The 19,473-nt window shown below is 45.3% G+C and overlaps 2 protein-coding genes across 2 annotated transcripts in view; one reads left to right on the top strand and one right to left on the bottom strand.

Annotated features, from left to right (window-relative positions):
- LOC309579594 (uncharacterized protein) overlaps positions 1 to 1,441 on the bottom strand; it is a 28,968-nt gene extending 27,527 nt beyond the window's left edge. The window contains exon 1 of the mRNA XM_082293000.1: positions 1,334 to 1,441. Coding sequence (XP_082149126.1) covers positions 1,334 to 1,369 — 36 coding nt within the window. The 5' untranslated portion in view covers positions 1,370 to 1,441. The remainder of the gene's footprint in view (positions 1 to 1,333) is intronic.
- A 13,647-nt stretch (positions 1,442 to 15,088) lies between these two features.
- MC3R (melanocortin 3 receptor) lies at positions 15,089 to 16,178 on the top strand (the record flags this gene model as incomplete). The annotated part of the gene is given in 3 exon segments (XM_082293065.1): positions 15,089 to 15,098; positions 15,101 to 15,139; positions 15,142 to 16,178. Coding segments are annotated over 3 exon segments (1,086 nt in total).
- Between the last annotated feature and the right edge of the window lie 3,295 nt (positions 16,179 to 19,473).

Here is a 19,473-nt window from a genome sequence, read left to right as displayed (position 1 = left end):
AAGCCCTTTTTGGTAGCAAACATTTGGTTGTTTCCACATCTGTGCTGCCCCCGACCTGCCCAGCAGTGCAAGAGGGAAGATGAGAGATTCATAAGCTGCCACTCGTGCCTGTGTGTCTGTGCCAAGCCATAAACACATGAGCCACGGGCAGCAGGGAAAGGGAAAACCCTTCCAGGGCTGGGTTTGTGCTTTTCCAACCCCTCTGGCATCAACAGCTTCTCCAAAGAGACCCCAGCACCACCAGAGCCTGGCTTAGCAAATCTCTCATATTTGAGGAACAAGGGGAACCATGAAAACTGGGCTGGACCTCCCCAGCCCTCACACTTTGCCAGGCAGGAGCAGTGCCAGATAAGGTGCTATTACTTGAGGTGAAGCAATTATTAACTGTCAAGCTCAAGAATTCAGTCTTTGGATCACCTGTCAGTGCCCTGCTCAAAAACCTTGCCAGGCCCAGGGGGCTGGTGCTGTGTGGAGGTACCCAGAGGCAGCCCCTGCCCTCTTCCCCCTGTGACAATCCAAAGACCAATAAATAGGTCTTCCTCCTCATCTGTGTAGTTGCTCTGGGGTTTTCCAGAGCCTGGCCTAGCAAATCTCTCATATTTGAGGAACAAGGGGAACCATGCAAACAGGGCTGGATCCTCCCCAGCCCTCCCACTTTGCCAGCCAGGAGAACTCAGAGCCTGCACACAACACAATCCTTCTTTTCCCTAAGTGCTCTTTTCCCTCTGCCAATCCCATCAGCTGTCCCAGTCACAGAGGAGCTTCCCACTGCTCAATTCTCCAGGTAACAGACTTCCAAATATGCAAATATTGAAACAAGCAGGAGGCTACAAGTCTCTGTGTGTGGCAGGCACTCAGACAAATCCACAGTGCTGCAAGCTGATGTATATTCAGTTCTGGCATATCAATCACCTCAGATTCCAGTAGGATTATCAAAAGACTGCTTTTGCCTATAATATAAAGCGCTTTTTCTCCCCTCCAATTACCTTATGGAAATTTTTAGCACAGATAATATACAGTGTTAATAAATCCTCTCTAGCATGGCAAGAGAAAGACTGATTTTCTCTCCTTGTATCAGGAAAACTTTGCACGTTTCAACTTTCTCAAGAATAAAGTACAGAAAAATATTGTCTCCAACACATCTTCTGCAAACACTCTCTGATATATGAGACCAGTCTGAGCTCATATCATGTAATAGTCCATTACATCAAACAACCTACTGCAAATTCCTTGCCAATAAAGCACAAAGTCATTCCCAGTTTCTGATAAACCATCTCCAGCTACGCACAACAAGCAGCACTTCCACACAAGCCATAACACTTTCTGCCTTTACCTGTGAAAAAGTGTCTGGTGTTCTTGTGTTCTCCATGTCTGGGGAAATTCTATTTGTTTCATCAGTATCCTACAGGGCTGCAAAGTGCAGTTTATTCATGAATCACACCTGCTTCTCCACAGCATGCTGCTCGCTCTCTGCCTCTCTGTCTCTTATGAAATCTTGCAGCCAATGGCTTTTATTAAGTGCTACTTCCTTTTATGCTGAGAACTGAAAGAAACAATAATGATGCTTTTCTTCCTTATGGCAGCTCTGTGAAAAGACAAAAAAAAAAAGTAGAAGTTATTTGCTTGCTTTTCCTGAACTGATATTTATGTTCCAGTGACTTCCTGAAATCACCAAGCCCAGACTGCTGAAATTATGATTTATTACTATTTATTATGATTTATTACATTGCATCTGTCTGAACACCCAGCATATGTTAGTTACCCAAATAAAGTCCGTGCTAAATGTAAGAAAGTTTGCCTGAGGAGCTACAAACACAGTGCCCAGTTTTCCCAGCAGTGCTTTTATGCACAGCAGCAATTTTTAACACATCTCCAAACTCCAGCATGAATATCTGCATATTGGACAGGAGCACCAAGGCACCCGCAGCTTCATGCACAAGACTCCTCCAAAGACAAAAAACATTTTAAACTTTTTCTTTGCTGTCTGTACAGGGAAGAGAATTGTGAATAGGAGAGGAAATTACCAGCAAAGCACTCCTGAAATCAAACCCCAGCCCTGACAAAAATTGTTCAGCAGCTACAGGGAAAACACACCTTGGCTTCCCCACCTTTATATAGTGACTCCTGCAACATCACAAACCCACATCAAAATCAATCTGGAGACTGAAAGTTCTGAAGACACACACAGCTGGAAGATGAACTCTTCATATTCTGAAATGTCTTCTCCTCCAAGCAGAGGGGAAAATCAGCAGCTCTGAAACGTCACCTACAAAGCAGAGTTTTTAAGAAGCAACAGGAATTGAAAACATTTGGGGTTGATGGCAGGTCTCCTTCCTCTGCTGCTCTAAAAGCAGCTTTTTAATAGCAACAACACAGGAAGTTGAGGAGGCCAGGGCAGAGCAGGTGCCACTGCATCACTCTGAGCCCAGGGTGGGCTCTGGCTCAGCCCCCACACCCACAGGTACAAATCCCACCCATCAGTGCCAGAGCTCTGGAGTGAGAAGTGGGAGAGAAAGGATTGGGAATGAACTCTCCCAGATCACTTGAGGCACTGGAAACTAAATGGGAGGTCAATATATGCTAATATAAACAGGGTTTAATCATTTGAACTGATTAAAAGTCTTTGAAGGGGTGTTAGCTTAACACAGCCTCATGTAACAGGGCTTGACTAAATCCAGGTCTTCTAAAAAAAATTTAATAAAAGATTGTCTTTCAATACCCTCAGTTCTGACTGCTCTATGTCCAGTGTGACAGATGGAAATTTTTCACTAAACTGGAAAAAGAAATAATGGGAAATGTGTTTCTTTGACAGCTATCTGAAGCCATTTGCTTAAAATACAATAGCAACTAATTCACTCAGAATCGCATTTCTAGTGCTGGCCTATTCCCCCTAAGAATCCTCAGCCCTTGAGGAACTACGATTTTCTTTTTAAATGAAAGAATCCCAAGGAACTTTTCTTTATAACATGATTATAGCAGCACAGAACGTTTCAGAGTTGGGAAATGACAGGTTCCTTTCACAAAGGCTCTGCAGAGATATGAGATGATCTTTTCCCCTCCGCTGCCTGGAGAGCAGCATGTTCTGCAAGGCTACAGAGTCTGGGAGAAAGCAGTTAATCAGAATAGAGCTCAATTGCTACTCTTGGAGCAAACATTTCCAATTAATCTGAAGCCGTTAATTACACCTTCCTTTAACAAAGGCTCTGGTGTAATTTCCCTTTTTTTTGCTCTCAGTGAATCGATTCCAACATGGGCCAGAATCACGAGCTGCGGCAAACACACGGGAAAATTCCCTGCTGGAATAAACCACCCTCCAGTGGAGATGACAATTGTGGGGGAAAGGGCTTGGAATCAACATGGAAGAACAGGAACTCTTTGGGCACTGTCTGAACAATGCTCAAGGTAAATGTTTCCGAGCAGCAGTGCAAGTTTTGCTGCAGAAAAACATCAACAATGCTGTTAAGCCTGGCCTTGGACACTGCCAGGGATCCAGGGGCAGCCCCAGCTGCTCTGGGCACCCTGTGCCAGGGCCTGCCCACCCCACAGGGAACAATTCCTTCCCAATATCCCATCCAGCCCTGCCCTTGGGCAGTTTGAAGCCATTCCCCCTCATCCTGGCACTCAATCCCTTATAAAGGGTCTCTCTCCATCTTTCCTGCAGCTCCTTCAGGCACTGCAAGGCCACAGTGAGGTCACCCCAAAGCTTCTCCAGGCTGAACAATCCCAATTCTCTCCTTAAACCTTATGGGGTTTTTAGGCTAAAAAGACTGGATTCTCTCAGATTTACTCAGAGAGATTCTGAACACCTTTTCCTAAACTTCCTTCCAGGCACAGGGTGTGAACATCCATTCCAGCCTCCTGGTTTCTGGTATCTCAGCCCTGGGAGTGACTTCACAGGCCAGAAATCCAATTCTCTGCCTGCTTTCTGAAATTCTAAAGCCCAAAGGGTTTTTCAACAGCATATTGTGGATAACCACATGTGAACTCATTGTTTTGTGCTTTTTGTGGAAGTCAAAAAAAAGAAAACCCCAACCCTATGATCACAATATTTTCAATCAAATTAAATATGTGTTTAATAGGCAAAAGTCTCATGTTCATTTCATTAAAGAATTTTCCTAAACCTTTCAATACCTAAGAAATAGATGTCATGAAATAAGTTATTTCAGGTTAAAAAAATGAGAGCTGAATTAAATATTCTTTAAATAAATAAATACAGCATGAACTTCATAGACACATTTTTGCCTCTCATTCAAGCATGAATGTTCCAGCAGGGCTGGAATGCTCTCACAAAGGATTTCAGAGCTGAAAAACAAAGCCTTTCCTTGAAAACTTGCTTCACCTGAAAATTACTGCCTAAGCCTGTTTTATAAAAGGGCTCTTTCTTTCTTTTTCCTGTGGAATGGTGCTGAAACAGAGAGGAAGTCAGAGCTCCTTGTGACTTCACGGGGCTTTGACCTCAGCATTCCTCTTCATTTTACATGATGGAGACCCCAACAAGATCTGAACCAAATCCACCCAGACACGTTAGAAAGAAGCCCTGTTCCAGGAGTTTTGCTTTTTCTGTTTCCTCAGTGCTTATCTAGCACAGAAACTGATGGTATTGCAAATTCCAGCTGTTTCCATTTGGCCTAATTTTGGTTCTGCTTTTAAGCAAGGAAAATACTGATGCACAACAGGTTGTGCTACACTGAAGTGGAAGATGCATTAAATGCAGGGGGGGGGGACAAAAGGGGGTTGTATGAGAACAGAAGATGAGTAATTTGAAATAAAAACTTCAGACAAGTGAGTCTGTGAAACTAAATTCAGGTCGAGGGTGACATCTAGTGATGCTCAGCACAAATTCTGCCTATTTTTGCAGCACCCTCACTCATGCAGAAGATTTAAACTTTCACCGTGTTTCACCAGATAGACCACAAAAGAAATATTTGTGAGTTTAAATGTGAGTTTAAATGTGAGTTTAATTTTTTTTTCAGGTAATTTTTGAGCTAATTTTTAAATTAATTCACTATTTTGAATGACTAATGGGAGAACCCATAAAAGGAGAAAAAAATAAAGGTAGGAACTTGGAGGTAGAGAAAATACATCTGCTCATTACAATGGAGAAGTTGGTACACGAGGTCTGATTGATGGAAGTGTTGTTTTTTGGCTTCTTTTCTTATTCTTCCCTTTTTTGTGCAATACATCTGCAAAGCACGGTGGTAGCCTGATACATAAATAAAGCAAATCAGTAATTAGCAACAGAGCTATTATTAATTCCCTTGTGACTTGATAATGCACAAACTACTCAGCTTTTGAATTTTGAACAACAAAAATGTTCCCAGCAGCTTTCTGCCTTTGCCAGTGGTTCATGGTCAGTGTCCAGGAGGGGAAAGGAGCAGCCCACATGTTGCTAAAAATAACAATTCTTCATCAGCCTGAGCAATTTCCTTTGAGCTTCTCACTGTGTGCAACAAACAGCAATAAAGGAAATCATGGAATAACAGAATCCCCTGCGTTGGAAAAAAACTTAAAGCTCATCTCATTCCATGCCCTGCCATGGGCAGGGACACCTTCCACTAGCCCAGGTTGCTCCCAGCCCCATCCAACCTGGCCTTGGGCAATTCCAGGAAAAACCAAAGCATCACTGCACCAGTTCATAGTTTAATTAATTTTTCAACTGCTTAAAACACATTTCATGCAAAAGTCTCACCCTCTGAATCTCCCTGGTGATCCCACCTTGTTAACTCTGATGCTGCACCCCAAAGTCGAGAAGTTAAACCCACATTATTCCAATGCCCAGAGGAAGGGACAGCTCCACAGATCTGCTCCTCTGTGACACAAGGTGGCACCAGACACTGCCTTAATTTCAGTCTATTAGAAGGTGGATCATAAAGCAAAACCTTTGAAGAGTTTGTGGTTTTAACGGAGAGGAGTCAGAAAACCACAGACTCTCCAGTGACTGTGCCCAGGGAGTGGTCCAGGGAATGGCTGGGCACAGCAGGGGCAAGTGGCAAGTGCTGAAAGGTTTGAAATAGCAAGGAATTGGCTGTGGAATCAAAAGGAGAGCTAAAGCAATCCTGAGGGAAGCTGGATCATCTTTTGAAAGCTGGGAAACAGCAGCACCCTTTAATGGGGCACAGAGTCGGTACAGAAAAGGGACCCTCTGTAGTCCAGAAAGGTCTTTTCCTCCTGGAAAGAGGCAAAGGGATGCCTCTTCTCCCATAACCTCCTTTTGAAACTTCAATCCTTTCATCAATCAAAACAGATAATCCGGTTTTAGCAAACCAAATATTAAAAAAAAAAAAATTTAATGACAAAATATTTAAAAGATGACAGGAGATTGCAGCTGCCTCCTCCCCTCCTCCTTATTTGTCTGGTCTTGACACCACAGCCTGGGACAGCTCTGGACCAGTCCCTTCCTCTGTTTTCAGTCTTGGGCAGCAAGAGAAGAACAAAACAAAGGGTTCCACACGCAGCCACGGTGTCCCAGGTCAGCGATGTCACTGAAGCTCCTCATCCATCTGTGCCCCTGAACAGGGAATTCTATTGAAGGCCACAGTCAGGAGTGTTGCAAACACAAAAGTCCAAGCGCTCCCCAAAATCCTCACCCTTTTTACACCCAGTGGTGTAATTTAAAGCCCAAGCAAGGCACCGAATCACCCAAACTTCAGCAAGCACCTTTGCAAGGCTGTCTTTTCCGAAGCTGTGACACAGAGAACACCAGGCAGCTTTCCTCGATGCTGGCTCCGAAAACGACTGCCAGAATTGCTGTTAAATGAGGAAATCCATGGAAATAAACCTGGCCTTTGGGCAGCCCTTTTGGCACCGTGGCTGGAAGGGCATCCCCAGGGAAAGAGCCCCGAGGGCACAGTCCTGGGTGGCAGCATCCACAAAACACTGAAATGGGCTAAACTGAGCCCCTGCCCTGGCAGTGCTCCCTCCAGGAGGAATTCATCATCATCCTCTCTTTTGCAACGTAGGGAGCACTCGGCTGCACTCTCTGCTGTGTCATTGCTCGTAGCTGCCCTTAGCAGACCTCAGCCACCAATGTTTGCTGGAGGCAGCTTGTTACTGAGAGCTTCTCGAAGCTCCAGCCTCAGCTCCAGGGAGCTACTCATCACCAGGCTCTCTGCTAGGGGATGGGGAGAGCAGGGGGTCTGCACAGCTTGGCTGCGTTCACTCCTCACTTCCCACTTCACAGGGAAATTAAGAAAGAGATTTCCATTAAAATGCTTGCCCTGCTACAGAGGAGAAAACATGAAGCCCAGATCCTAGGCTGAATGAGCTTCCTGCTCTGCTTTTCATGGAGTGAGAGGGAAAGGAGAACTACACTGAGGGGGAAAAAACCAAACCCTATCTTGTAGTGAATATAGGAATGAGGTGCCCTGGCTTCGCATCTCAGCTCTCCACTGTGCTAAAAGCAGTGTTTTATGCTCTGACACCTAATTAGCCAGAGAAGGAACAATAACCCACGAGGCAGGGGGTGAATTTACAGCAGATCTCTGGACACCCTGTTAGCACAGAGTCTCTCCAGACCTTCCACACAAGCCTTTCAAGCTGGCAAGGCTCAAATAAAGAAAATCCTAAGTAATATTATCACTATATATTGTACCTAGATGCATCTATTGTGCATTTATATCAAAATTTATTAATAACTAATACTCAGAAGATAATAATACAGCACAGATTCAAAGAGGGATTCAGGAGAAGAAGGAGAGGATTGAAGGTTCACTCTGGCCCTCTGCAGCAGTTTGTGGAGCAGTGACACAAAACCCATCTGTGAACGAGGGAGCTCCTCAGGTCAGCCTTGATTGCTTGGAGGTTCTGGCACCTGCGTCCTCCAAGGCACTGACCTGGAAGAGCAAGGCTGCAGAACATTTTGGGAAGTTTCTAAGCAGCCACAAAAGTGTGAAATCAGCTGCAATTCCATTATTTCTGCCATCAGAAGTGGTGCAGGATGAGTGACAGATGTAACCTTTTCATGACAAGCCCTTTTCTTGTTAAGACAATATTCAGAGCAAACAAAACCTTAAACCTCAGCTTCTGCTTTTATGCCAGATAGGAAAATGTGCTGTTCAGAAACATCTAACCATAGATTATTATTAAATTCAAAGATGTGTAAATAACCTTGTACACTTCAACTGAGACGAAAAAGAAGGAAAGAATTGGTATGAATAACTAGTTGTCACTTCTGCTTTCCATAATAAATTCGTACAAGGTTACATGAATCATATTGGCTTTCCAAATCTGTTTTGCTTTCTACATCAAGATGGTTCTGTTTCTGACTGAAAATATTCTGTATTGGCACCCTGTAGTCTGACATTACTCACAACAGCTGGATCACATTGCAAACTGCAGAATCTGGAAAAGGGAACCTCTCCAACCCTGAAGAGCATTTAAATCCCATTTTACTGTTGAAGAGCAACATTTCGGAGGGCAGCAAATTCCTGGTCATCCCCAAACCATAACAAGTCAGTAAAGACTGCCTCGCTCTGTTCTAGAAGTTATTTGCAAAAACAATGCAGATAAAAGCTCAAAAGTTGGAACTTTTAATAACCACAGGACAGCATCTTCCACACGCAAAAAGAATAGAACAGGAAACGCTTGGAAAAAATAGAAAGGCAGAAGTTAAACCTAACTGGTAAATAAAATTAAAGGATAGGGTCTGGTTGTGGGGCTTTTTTCTGTTGTGCTTGTCTGCAAAGCAGCAGCACTGGACTGCAAGTACTGCAACAAACAGAGGCACTTTAACATTAGCAGAACAATTTGTCCCCATATCCATCCCTCCACAGCAGCTGACAGCTCAGTAAAATCATCTTTAAAGCTTGCCAGCCTCCAAAGCCTCACAGTTCTCTCTGGTGCAGGAGCGAGGTCAGCAGCAGCAGCAATCAGGTTTGAAAAGGCCAAGTGCACCCATCCCTCAGCACCACACAGCAATGAGATTGGTGAAGCTTCCAGGGAGATGAGGAAGATATTCCAGGGATATTTGGCCCTGATGGAGCTGAAGAGCAGAATGCAGCTGGCTCAATCACGTCTGCTTGTCTCTCACTCTGTAAATGAGAGAACAAAGCTGACACTGAGCATTATTAGTCTAAAGCACTTAAAATCCCTTTAACATGAAAAGCATCTGCAGGTGCTGGTAAGTGTTTTGCAATCAGGTCTGCTTTGTCTCCTGTTACCCAGGGACGAGAAAGAAAATTGTCCAAAATGTCCCAAAGTTGAGTCTGTTTAAATTAACCTTTTAACTGGCTGAAATTACAGAAATCCTCATCTGAAAGCCCCCTCATTGCAATCACGATTTCATGCTCCTTCTCCTCACTAATCACAGTTTGGCAGGCTGCCTCCTCACTTGCAGCCAGGATTGAAGGAAAATTCAGTGGATAGCATCCTAAAGGATGCAAACTCCTGGTGCTTGGCTTCAGCGGGGATTCAGTTGGGTCAGGTGAGCATTTACTCTTCCACTTTGAAAATCTCTGCCAGCAACGTGGTGCAGACAAATTTAACTTCCACTGGCCACAGCTGATATCAGATTCATTCTTGCCTCAGACTAGAAAATAACATTTTTAGCTATGGGCATGACTGGGAGCTGTAGGAACTACAACTCCTTGGAAGAAGACCATGGAAATCTTTCCATTATTATATCTGATACCTGATATTGCAAGTGATCCTGAAGCCTGTGACTCTGACAGGACTAAAATTGCTCTTGGAAAGCTGTTGCCTCAAGACATTGAAGAAAAACAGCATTTCAGTAGACAGAACTTAATCACCTGTGTCTTTACTTTGGTTTCATCATGTTGGGTTCTTGTGAGGCTCCTAATTCCAGATTTTTTTGAGTTTTACAATCATAATTTATAAATCATTTTATATAATTTTATATATTTTATAATCATTTTGTATAATCATAGGAAATGCCCCAAAGTGTGTTTGTGCTATTTATAACAACCAGTGATCTCTCCATGTTCCAGTGAAAAGCAGCAAACGGGTTTTTTGTTGAATTAAGTCAATAGTCAAGCAGTTCACGTTGTACAAGCCATGTGCTGAATGAGATCTGAAGTTTCATTTGTTTTGTCAAGTATCCCTTCATCAAAAACCTAAACTCTACTGAGGCAGCTCTTGAGCACTGAACAGCTCTGCAGGTCAGCAGAGCGCTGAGCAGCCACCGTGGAGTGCCCAGGCAATGAATTCCAGCCCGTGTTTACAGATATTCCCAATCAAAGCCCTAATGCACACTCCAGAAATGTGCACAGAATTCAAAACCAGCAGAGCTTGCTTTGCTAAGATAAAATATTGCATCTTGTAAGTCCTTTTCTATAAAGAATAAAGGAGAGAAAAGCTCTTCAAGAGTTTTTCGCTCACTGTTTTGGCTGCTTGGAAATACAGGACAATAATAATTCCCTGCCACATGGGAGAAACCATCTGCTTATTATCCTCTAATTTCCTTTAAAATTTCTACTTTTGTCTGGCAGAAACTCTTGTTGAGAAAGAGTGAAAATTAAGGAAACTGATATGCATTTGCCAGCCATTATCATCTTAATCTCATGTCAAGCGTTAAACAAGATTTTTCATTCAACAACCTCACAGGGGAATTCTCTTAGAAAATTCCATGCTGCACATTTAGCAGTAAATGTTACTTTGTCTTTACTTTTCCCTGAAGATTAAATAGTTTTACTAGTGAAAAAACAACTGAGCAATAATAGCATTAAAAAAAAAAAAATCAACCTTGCTTTTTAACTGCTTTGTAAAACATGGCAGAGGTTTTTACCTCAGAAAATTGTTCATTTCTGCTGGTAGCTAAAGCAGCCAAACCTTTGCTTTGCCTTCATCACAGCCAATATTTCATTAACTGTGCTGACATCCTCTTATTTACAGCTCATTTTTCTTAGAAATGGAGTTATTTTAGGAAAGAACATGAATGAAAGTAACATAAGAGACATCACAATAAATCTAATTTCCACATTTAACCCATTGCATCTTTGTGGGCTCGACGCAGGTTGTCCTGACATTTTTTTTAAGGGCTGGTCATGATTCTTTTAAAGATCCATCCGCTGATGGAAGGACACAAAACTTTCATTACAGATTCTTGGCCTAGATAATAATTTCAAGTTTGGAGTCTCACTCAGACAGTGAAGGGCAGCCCTGGCACGGGCAGATAAGCAGAGATGATGGCAGGGCTGTATCAGAGGCTGCTGCTAAAGGAAAGGTCTGGCAGTGCCCAGAGCACTGAAAGCACAGGGCAAAACCCTGGCAAATCCAGCTTTGTGCTCGTGAGCTCTCTCGTCTTTTCTGGCAAAGAAAGGAATGGGAATTGGGTCTTGCACACCCCTGGCAAGGGCACTGATCAGAAGCCTGGAGTACAGAACAGCTCAGAGGCATTTTCCTCTGAACACGTTCTAAAAGGAGGAGGCTGCTGATAAATATTGTCAAATTTGGACCTGTTTTAACTTCATTTTCATGAGTTTTCAAATTATCATTATAGAAGCACAGGGGGGTGGTGTTTTCCTCAGCAAAAACTGTCCTAGTTAAAGAACAGGTTTTAACTGCAGCAGCAGACCCAAGTGCTGGTGTTTGCACACAGAACCAGCACGAGTTTTGAACGTGAGATGCATTCCAGAAATTTTCTATTTCTCAGCTACGTGAGACCCTGAAGCCAATTTCCAGAACTCACCTCCAGTAAATCACTCTGGAGGCTGAAGAGCTCTTCTGCAGTCAGAATCACAGTCTGGGAGGTGAAATAAAGTGAGCATAAACCAGCACGTCTCTATAAACTTCTGGGGGTGTGAAAACTCCTCCTGAGAAATACTCAGAAGAGGGCGATTGTGGAGGCCAAACCTACAGAGATTTCTTTACCACCTCTTTGATCACCACAGCTATGAGAGCCTGAGTCATGCCAGGTTTTTGAAATACACATTTCCTCTCCTTCTGCAAGGAACAAAACAGGCCAGGGATTCTGGCCTGGAGGCTGAAAGAGCAAAATATGGGAAGGAGATGCAATATCCATGATGGGGGAAATGAACAATGGTGTAAGAGATGTTTTCCCTCCCAAGCACCCATTCTCCCCTGACCTCCGGCCCCAGCTGCTGTTGGACTCAAACGTGGCATGAGAGCACAGCCAGGAGGTGACAGTCGCATAGCAACCACAGGGACAGCAACCAAGGACTTCTCTCCTTCACACATCAGGGGATGAAAAAACAACAGGTTTGGGGTTTGAGTCCAGGGAATAAACAAGAACACAGCTGAAGGAGGACTCTGCTCCCTGGGTGTCAAATAAATGTACTCTCACAGTGCCTGGAGAGCAGGCTGTGAGCGGGAACATTAGTCATGGACTGCAGAGCCTGAGACAGGAGGTGAGGAGGGCAGTTCAGTCACTGATTCAAGCAGAAGGTGACACTTCCTGGACATTAACAGAGCTGCAAGCAAACACTCGGGTGTACCATGAGCTTCCTGACTCACTCTGAGCCAGCAAAGCCCAAAGATCCCAGCCTTGACTGGTCCACTCAAGCTGCACCTTTTCCGTCGTGGATTCCACTGACAACAGCCCTGGGCACAGCCCAGGCTGCAGCTCCTTCCCTCGAGGCCTTGGGCAAAGAGCTGGGAAGGGCAATGGACAAGGCAAAACTTGGGGAATCCACAGAGACATCTCCCATCCCTAACTCTCCAACCTTCTCCTCACCAGGTTCTGCTGGAAAGGGGACCTAAACCAAGCTATTATTTCATTTTATACACCATGGCTTGCAGCAATGCCCTGCTCTTGCTCTGCTCTCCTACCCAAGAGGAGTGGACTTCACTGACTAAGAGACTGAGGGTAGGAATGTGTGACATCACTTGGGCAATTTGCCACCCCTCAGGGGCAGCGCAGCACTGCCAGGACACAGATCCACTGCAGCACCGGAGGGGATGTGAGAGCAGCCTGCCTGCTCTGCACTGCCATGGTCCCAGTCACTGCCTGTATCCCTGGACACAGAGCAGGAACTGACAGCTGAGGAGCAGCATCTATTAGATGAAAATAGAAAATATATTGTGACGTTTCAGGTCATGGAGGTTTTCCAGTGCTGAGCAGAAAAATCCTTTTGAAAATAAGGGCTCACATGTTGCTGTCTTTTGTGCAGACACAGCTTCTTCCCCTCTCTGCACAGGCCTCAGAGTCACTCTGAGTTTGCTATCACGCAGGAGGCTCTAGCCCAGTATTTTTAGCACTTAATGGCCAAGCTGATAGTGCCATTAATCCACTTTGGCGTCCAACATTCAATTTCCACTTCAAATTGCACCTCAGTGCAAGCGGTAGCTTGTCCTGCTGCCACAAACATTCAGAAACTCATGATGCAACACATTTAATGACTTCCTGTCCCAGCTGAAAGGTGGGGGAATCTGTAGCTGCCTTTTGAAGCACTGTGGCACCAAGGGATGGAGCATTCTGGAGTCACCACTTACAGGAACAACAGAGATACTGCTGGCACTGCCCAGATGGGCAAGACAGGACTGGAACGGCCCAGCACTCCTGGGAAGTGCTTGAATTGTGGGTGCCTCAAACAGAAGAGCCTCTCCATCAACAGGAAATCCAGAGCCAAGCCCAGGAGGATGCTGCTCCTCCAGGGTGAGCTGTGCCTTTGGATCCTGTCCTTGCCCTGGGGGGACACAGCCTCCACCTGCCACTTCAGAAGAGAGGACAGAGCTGGCAGGGAGGGACATCTGCCTGGCTTTGCCAAGATGGGCTCCTCCTCACCTGGGAAAACAACATTTCCAAGGACATTTGCAGCCATTCTGCCCAGAAGTCACTACCCTGGTGGTGCACTCCATTGGCCCCAAAAGCTGGCAGGAAGCACTGAGGCTTCTGCACAAAGCAGAGGTTGCTGCTCCAGGCTTGCATCCACACCCACCACGCTCAGATGGAGGGAATCTCTTTTCCCCACCATGGGATTAGAGGCATGGGAGAGACAGTTTGCTGGTTTAAGATATCTGCTCTAAAATACATCACTGCAAATTTAGGAAGAGACTAATTTCTTTAAAATATTACCTTGTTTTGGGCAAGTCCCCAGCTATTTAATCACTTAAAATTACTGTTCTGAATCTTGTCTTTGTAAAACTGTCAAATTTAACCTGGAGGTTCAATTTGAGATTTGTTGCCTCTTGGTATTGGATTATGGGTGCATGATAATAATTCTGCGGGCTCAGAATGAAACTGGGAGAAATTGGTGACTTTTTTAAGCTAACAAATCTGCAACAGAAGCCCTAAACATTAATCTAAGTGACATTGCATGGCTTTGGTTCTAAAGTACTTCTGCAAAAACATGAGTTGGGAAGAGTTTAGACATCAGCAAGTGCTCCTAAAAAATCAAACCTAGAAAATTGCACCACAGAAATATAGAATGAATGCAGTGCAAGGAAAATCTACCTTATGCTTGCCTGCTAATATGTGATAAATGAAAATCTCCTCGGTCCTGCAGAGGTTTAAATGGGCACAATCCCAGTTAAGACCAGTCTTAGTGGCTACTCAGGACGCTCAAACGTGCACGGATGGTGTATGAGCATCCCGCCTGCCCCAAACCTTCCCAAGGGCAGGCAGGACCCGGCTGCCCGGAACAGGCAGAAACTTCTACGGGATGAAAACCCCGTTTTCCAGAGGAATTTTACGGCAAATCCGTCCTGCTCGGTATCTGCAGAGGGCGCCAGACAATTTCGGATGCGCCGGGATGCCGCTCCAGGTGCTCCAGCTGTCACTCACAAAGGTGCTCGCTCTCCAATGGCCAATGCTCAGCTCGCAGGATGAAGTAGGAGTTGGTTTTTCTTTCTTGCATGTATAAATCCCTTAGTTCTCTTCTCCTTTCTTCCCACTGAAATAGCAACAGATGCTTGGCTGAGCTGCAACATGCTGGCAACCGACCTGCCCCAGCAGACACGAGAACTCCCTGCTTTTAATCACCAGGAGAGCTAAACCCAGCAGCGTCCTGCTGCTGATTCTTCCCTGCAGAGAAAACTGTCTGCTGCTTACAAGCTTCGAAGCTCACTTTCTTACAAAGGGAAGAGCAGCCTGACACACAACTCACTGTAAATGCAGACTTTTTGATGTTTGCACTTGTAAAAGTGACTAAAGTCCTGCTTGATTCCACCCCATATGCACAGCAGCTCTTGGAAGGACTTGTTTTCCTTTTCCTTTTTTTTTTCTCTTTTTAACCTGTGCTCTCTCAGGTCCACAGTCACTGGTGAATTCATCTCCTTTGCTGACAATGAACACCACACACTTTGCATTCTCATTTCAGCCCGTGCTGCTTAACATCACTGAAGACTTCAATGACTCCATCCTGAACAACAGGAGTGGCGATGGATTTTGCGAGCAGGTCTTCATCAAAGCCGAGGTCTTCTTGACTTTGGGGATCATCAGCCTCCTGGAAAACATCCTTGTCATTCTGGCAGTGCTGAAGAATGGGAACCTGCACTCTCCCATGTATTTCTTCCTCTGCAGCCTGGCTGTGGCAGATATGTTGGTGAGCATGTCGAACGCCCTGGAGACCGTCATGATTGCAATCCTCAGCAACGGCTACCTGATCATCGACGACCACTTCATCCAGCACATGGACAATGTTTTTGACTCAATGATTTGTATTTCTCTGGTAGCCTCCATTTGCAACCTCTTGGTCATAGCCATTGACAGGTATATCACTATTTTCTATGCCCTCCGTTACCACAGCATCATGACGGTGAAGAAAGCCCTGACTCTCATTGTGCTCATTTGGGTGGCTTGCATCATCTGTGGCATCATTTTCATTGCCTACTCGGAGAGCAAAACTGTCATTGTGTGTCTCATCACCATGTTCTTCACCATGCTGCTGCTCATGGCCTCGCTGTACGTGCACATGTTCCTGTTCGCCCGCCTGCACGTCAAGCGCATCGCGGCGCTGCCCGTCGAGGGCGTGCCCCCCCAGCGCACCTGCATGAAGGGTGCTGTCACCATCACCATCCTCCTGGGGGTCTTCATTGTCTGCTGGGCACCCTTCTTCCTCCACCTCATCCTCATCATCTCCTGCCCCATGAACCCCTACTGCATCTGCTACACCGCGCACTTCAACACCTACCTGGTGCTGATCATGTGCAACTCGGTCATTGACCCGCTCATTTACGCCTTCAGGAGCCTGGAGATGAGGAAGACTTTCAAAGAAATCGTGTGTTGCTGTTATGGCATGAGTGTGGGACAGTGCATGCTGTAAACACCTGGCTTTGGGTGGAAAAAACACGCCACAGGTGTATAAGTATAAATATATATATGTATATATTAAGATACAGAGCAGCTCACTTTAAATGCAGTGCCTGAAGGAAGGGTGCAGGAAAGACAAAAGCCTTCTACATGATGCCTTGTTTCCTACTTTTTAGAGTGAAAACCAATTTCAACTGAATTATTTGAAGTTTTTAAAATAGTTATAACGGAAGGAAATCCAGAGTGGCTTACAAAACAGCTTCAAAAACTTACTGGGAAAAATGAGTCCTGAAAGGGACTGCCACCTTCTAGAGACAGAGATAATTTTCCCTCTAGCATTCATTTGTGCCTGTTGCTTTATCTCTGTGCCACTGCCAACGAGCCGGTGCTTTCTAAAAGATTTCTTTAGTAACCTCTGTGGAAAGCTATTTTTCAAAACACCAACAGGTAACAGCATTGTTCTACACCCACGCCTCCGCCTTTTAATGAAAGAATAGATTGGCATTTTTACTCCTTACCATAAAGCAGCCTGAGTACAATTTTCAAAGGGTGAAAGCAAACATTTCTCTTGCACTGAAATCAGTTATCACTACAGGATCAGTGACAGTGTGACTTCAACAGCTGCCTGATAGGATTGACTCATGTGAAGGCTTTTACATTATTTGTTGTGATATAAGAGTATTATATCCTTGAATTTTTAATTATTTTTTTTAAGCTGGAAGGCACTGATCAATGTGGTATTTGCTAAGTTCATAAAAAGTCACAGAAGTCTTCTTTTGATAAATCCTCACTAATGAGACCCACAGATCTGAATATCAGAAAGAGCCAAAATGCAAAATACCTTGAATGTAGCTTTGTGTAAAAGCTGCAGGGAGTCATTAGAAATGTCCACCTGTAAGTTCAGCACCTGGAAGAAATCAGATGTGTGTGGCAGAGAGGACTTTGTGCATTGAGAAATAATGTCCTGGGACAGTCTCTCCTTATTTCAGCTTTACACTGCACTCAGGGGCTGGATCCTCCTGCCCCGGGAACAGGAGAACACCAGGGCTGTTTGCCATCCTTTTTGCCATCCTTTCCCAGCCCTGTGTGTGTCACTGGCATGAAAAGAAGCACCTGCAGCTACAATAGTTTCATCTCTGCTTTCTGCAAGAATAAACCCTCTGGGTGGCCTTCAAACAGCACATCATCCCTGAGCAAAGGCTGCTGCAGCTTGTGCTCGACACAGGCATGGGCAGTGGCACCCACAGTGCCAGGCTGAGGACACTCTGAGCCATCCTAAAGGCTGCTACCACCTTTCTGGTACCTGCTTTTAGGAGGGGAGGTATCCCCAAACCCTTAGAGTTGTCTGATTCTTTCAAACATCTAAAAGATCCTATTTGACTTAAAACTCTTTTATTCCCCCCACCTTCTTATTTCGGAGTTGCTGGGTTGATTATATTATTATTATTATTATCAGAGTTATTTCTGGGGTTTCCCTCTGCCAGGTGAGAAACTGTTCCTGCAGCCCAGAGTTCCCCCAGCTCCTGTGCCCCCAGCTCTGCCCCACACTGTGCTGGTGTTTCAGTGCCAGTGGCTCCAGACCCAGCCCTGCTGCCCGTGGGGAGTCACATTTCACACTTTGCACATCCTGGCCTCTGTTTGATCCTCAGCATCCGACGGGGAACAGCCTCATTTCCCAATCCTATGGGCTGTATGGTTTTCCTGGGGCCAAGAACCACCTCTCCCCATGCTCCAGCCACACTCTGCCCAGCAGCACAACCAGCCTCAAGTTCTCTATTCCTCCTGTCCTCTGATCACACCCTGAATTCCCTGAGTTCTCACTTCCTCCCATTATCACATCCTCCAGGCTTCCCCCTTTCCAACACTCTGTTCCAACACTTACCTAATCCTATAACCCTTAATTTAAAAAAGGCTAAAATTTTAAAAAAGCAAAACCAAGATCACTGTGGAGCAGAACAGGCACAAATGAAAATTCTCCCCATTTCAGGATGAGACCAAAGAAAATCCCCCCAGCTGGCAAAGCCAAATGCTTTCAGCCTTATCTGTGTGTCACAAACCCCAGCTGAGCAGTCCCAAGATGTGCTCTGTTAGCCCAGCCTGTCGCACTTTGCAGCATCTGATGTGGGGCACGGAGATGAAATCAGCACAGGGAACCACGGAACTCTGGTGGTGTGCAAAGACTGTGCGCAGCTGTTGTAAAAAATCTCTGCCTGTTCTCAGTGTTCTGTGTTTTACACTCTGGAGCATGGTTTGCCACGATACTCTGCCTCAGGTCGTTGTGGATTGAGCTCTTGTTGCACCTCATGTCCTACTTATTTCTCTGATGTCCTACTTCTTGCTCTTTTAAAAGCAACAAGACTGATTCATACCGTGCTTTGCCTTTAAACATACTCTGCTGAATAAAATCTGAAGAGATCACTGATAATTGTGTTTGCTTCTGTCAGAGCAGCACTTCACATCAACCCAGTCTGGGGGCTGGCTCACAAAACTAGAAATAGTCTAACACTGGGCAAAAGCCTCTTAATTCAGAGAATTGTGGAATGGTTTGGGTTGCAAGGGACCTTAAAGATCCTCTCACTCTACCCCTGCCATGGGCAGGGACACCTTCCACTATCCCAGGTTGCTCCTGGCCTGGAACTCTTCACTCTGCCCACAGAGCTCCACAAAAAAGAGGGGAAAAGCCAGATTTTCAGTCCCATGTGCAAACAAACTGAAAGAGAATCCATAAAATCCCTCAAAGATTTCTCACCCCTTCTGGCACCAGGCTCCCCACAGGTTATCCAGGAGGTGGGGAGTGGGTTTGTTCAGCCCCAGGTCCACATTCTCAGCTCTAAGCCCAGGTTTGGAATTCTGTGGGGCACAGAGCCAGGACCGTGGGATCTCAACAAGCCTGTCCCTGATGGGAAGGGAAAGAGGGAGTGCCCATGGGTCTGAGCCCCACAACAGGAGTTAGTGAGTGAATACTCACAGCTACGGGCCCAGGTGGGAAGGGAAATGGGAGGAAAGGAAAAGGGAAAAGGGAAAAGGGAAAAGGGAAGAAGGAAGGGAAAGGGAAGAACAGGACTGCACTGCAATCAGTGGGACAGATCTAAACATTTTGATGAGAGAGGAGCCCTGGAACTTGTGCTCAGCCACCCTTAGGGACAGAACTCCAGTCAGGACTCATCCAAGAGACCCAAAACCACCAGCAGTGCCCACCCCTGTCTCATTTCCCAGCATCATTTCTCTCTGGGTGTGCACACACAGCAACCAAACCCAGCCCAGGCAGGGGCAGGGCAGCAGCCCCTCACACCTGCTGGGAGCCAGAG

Source organism: Coloeus monedula, assembly GCF_965178545.1.
Source record: "Coloeus monedula genome assembly, chromosome: 17".
Taxonomy (NCBI): Eukaryota; Metazoa; Chordata; class Aves; order Passeriformes; family Corvidae; genus Coloeus; species Coloeus monedula.
Note: the sequence above shows the minus strand (reverse complement) of the source record. Positions and strands in the feature narration are given on the sequence as shown.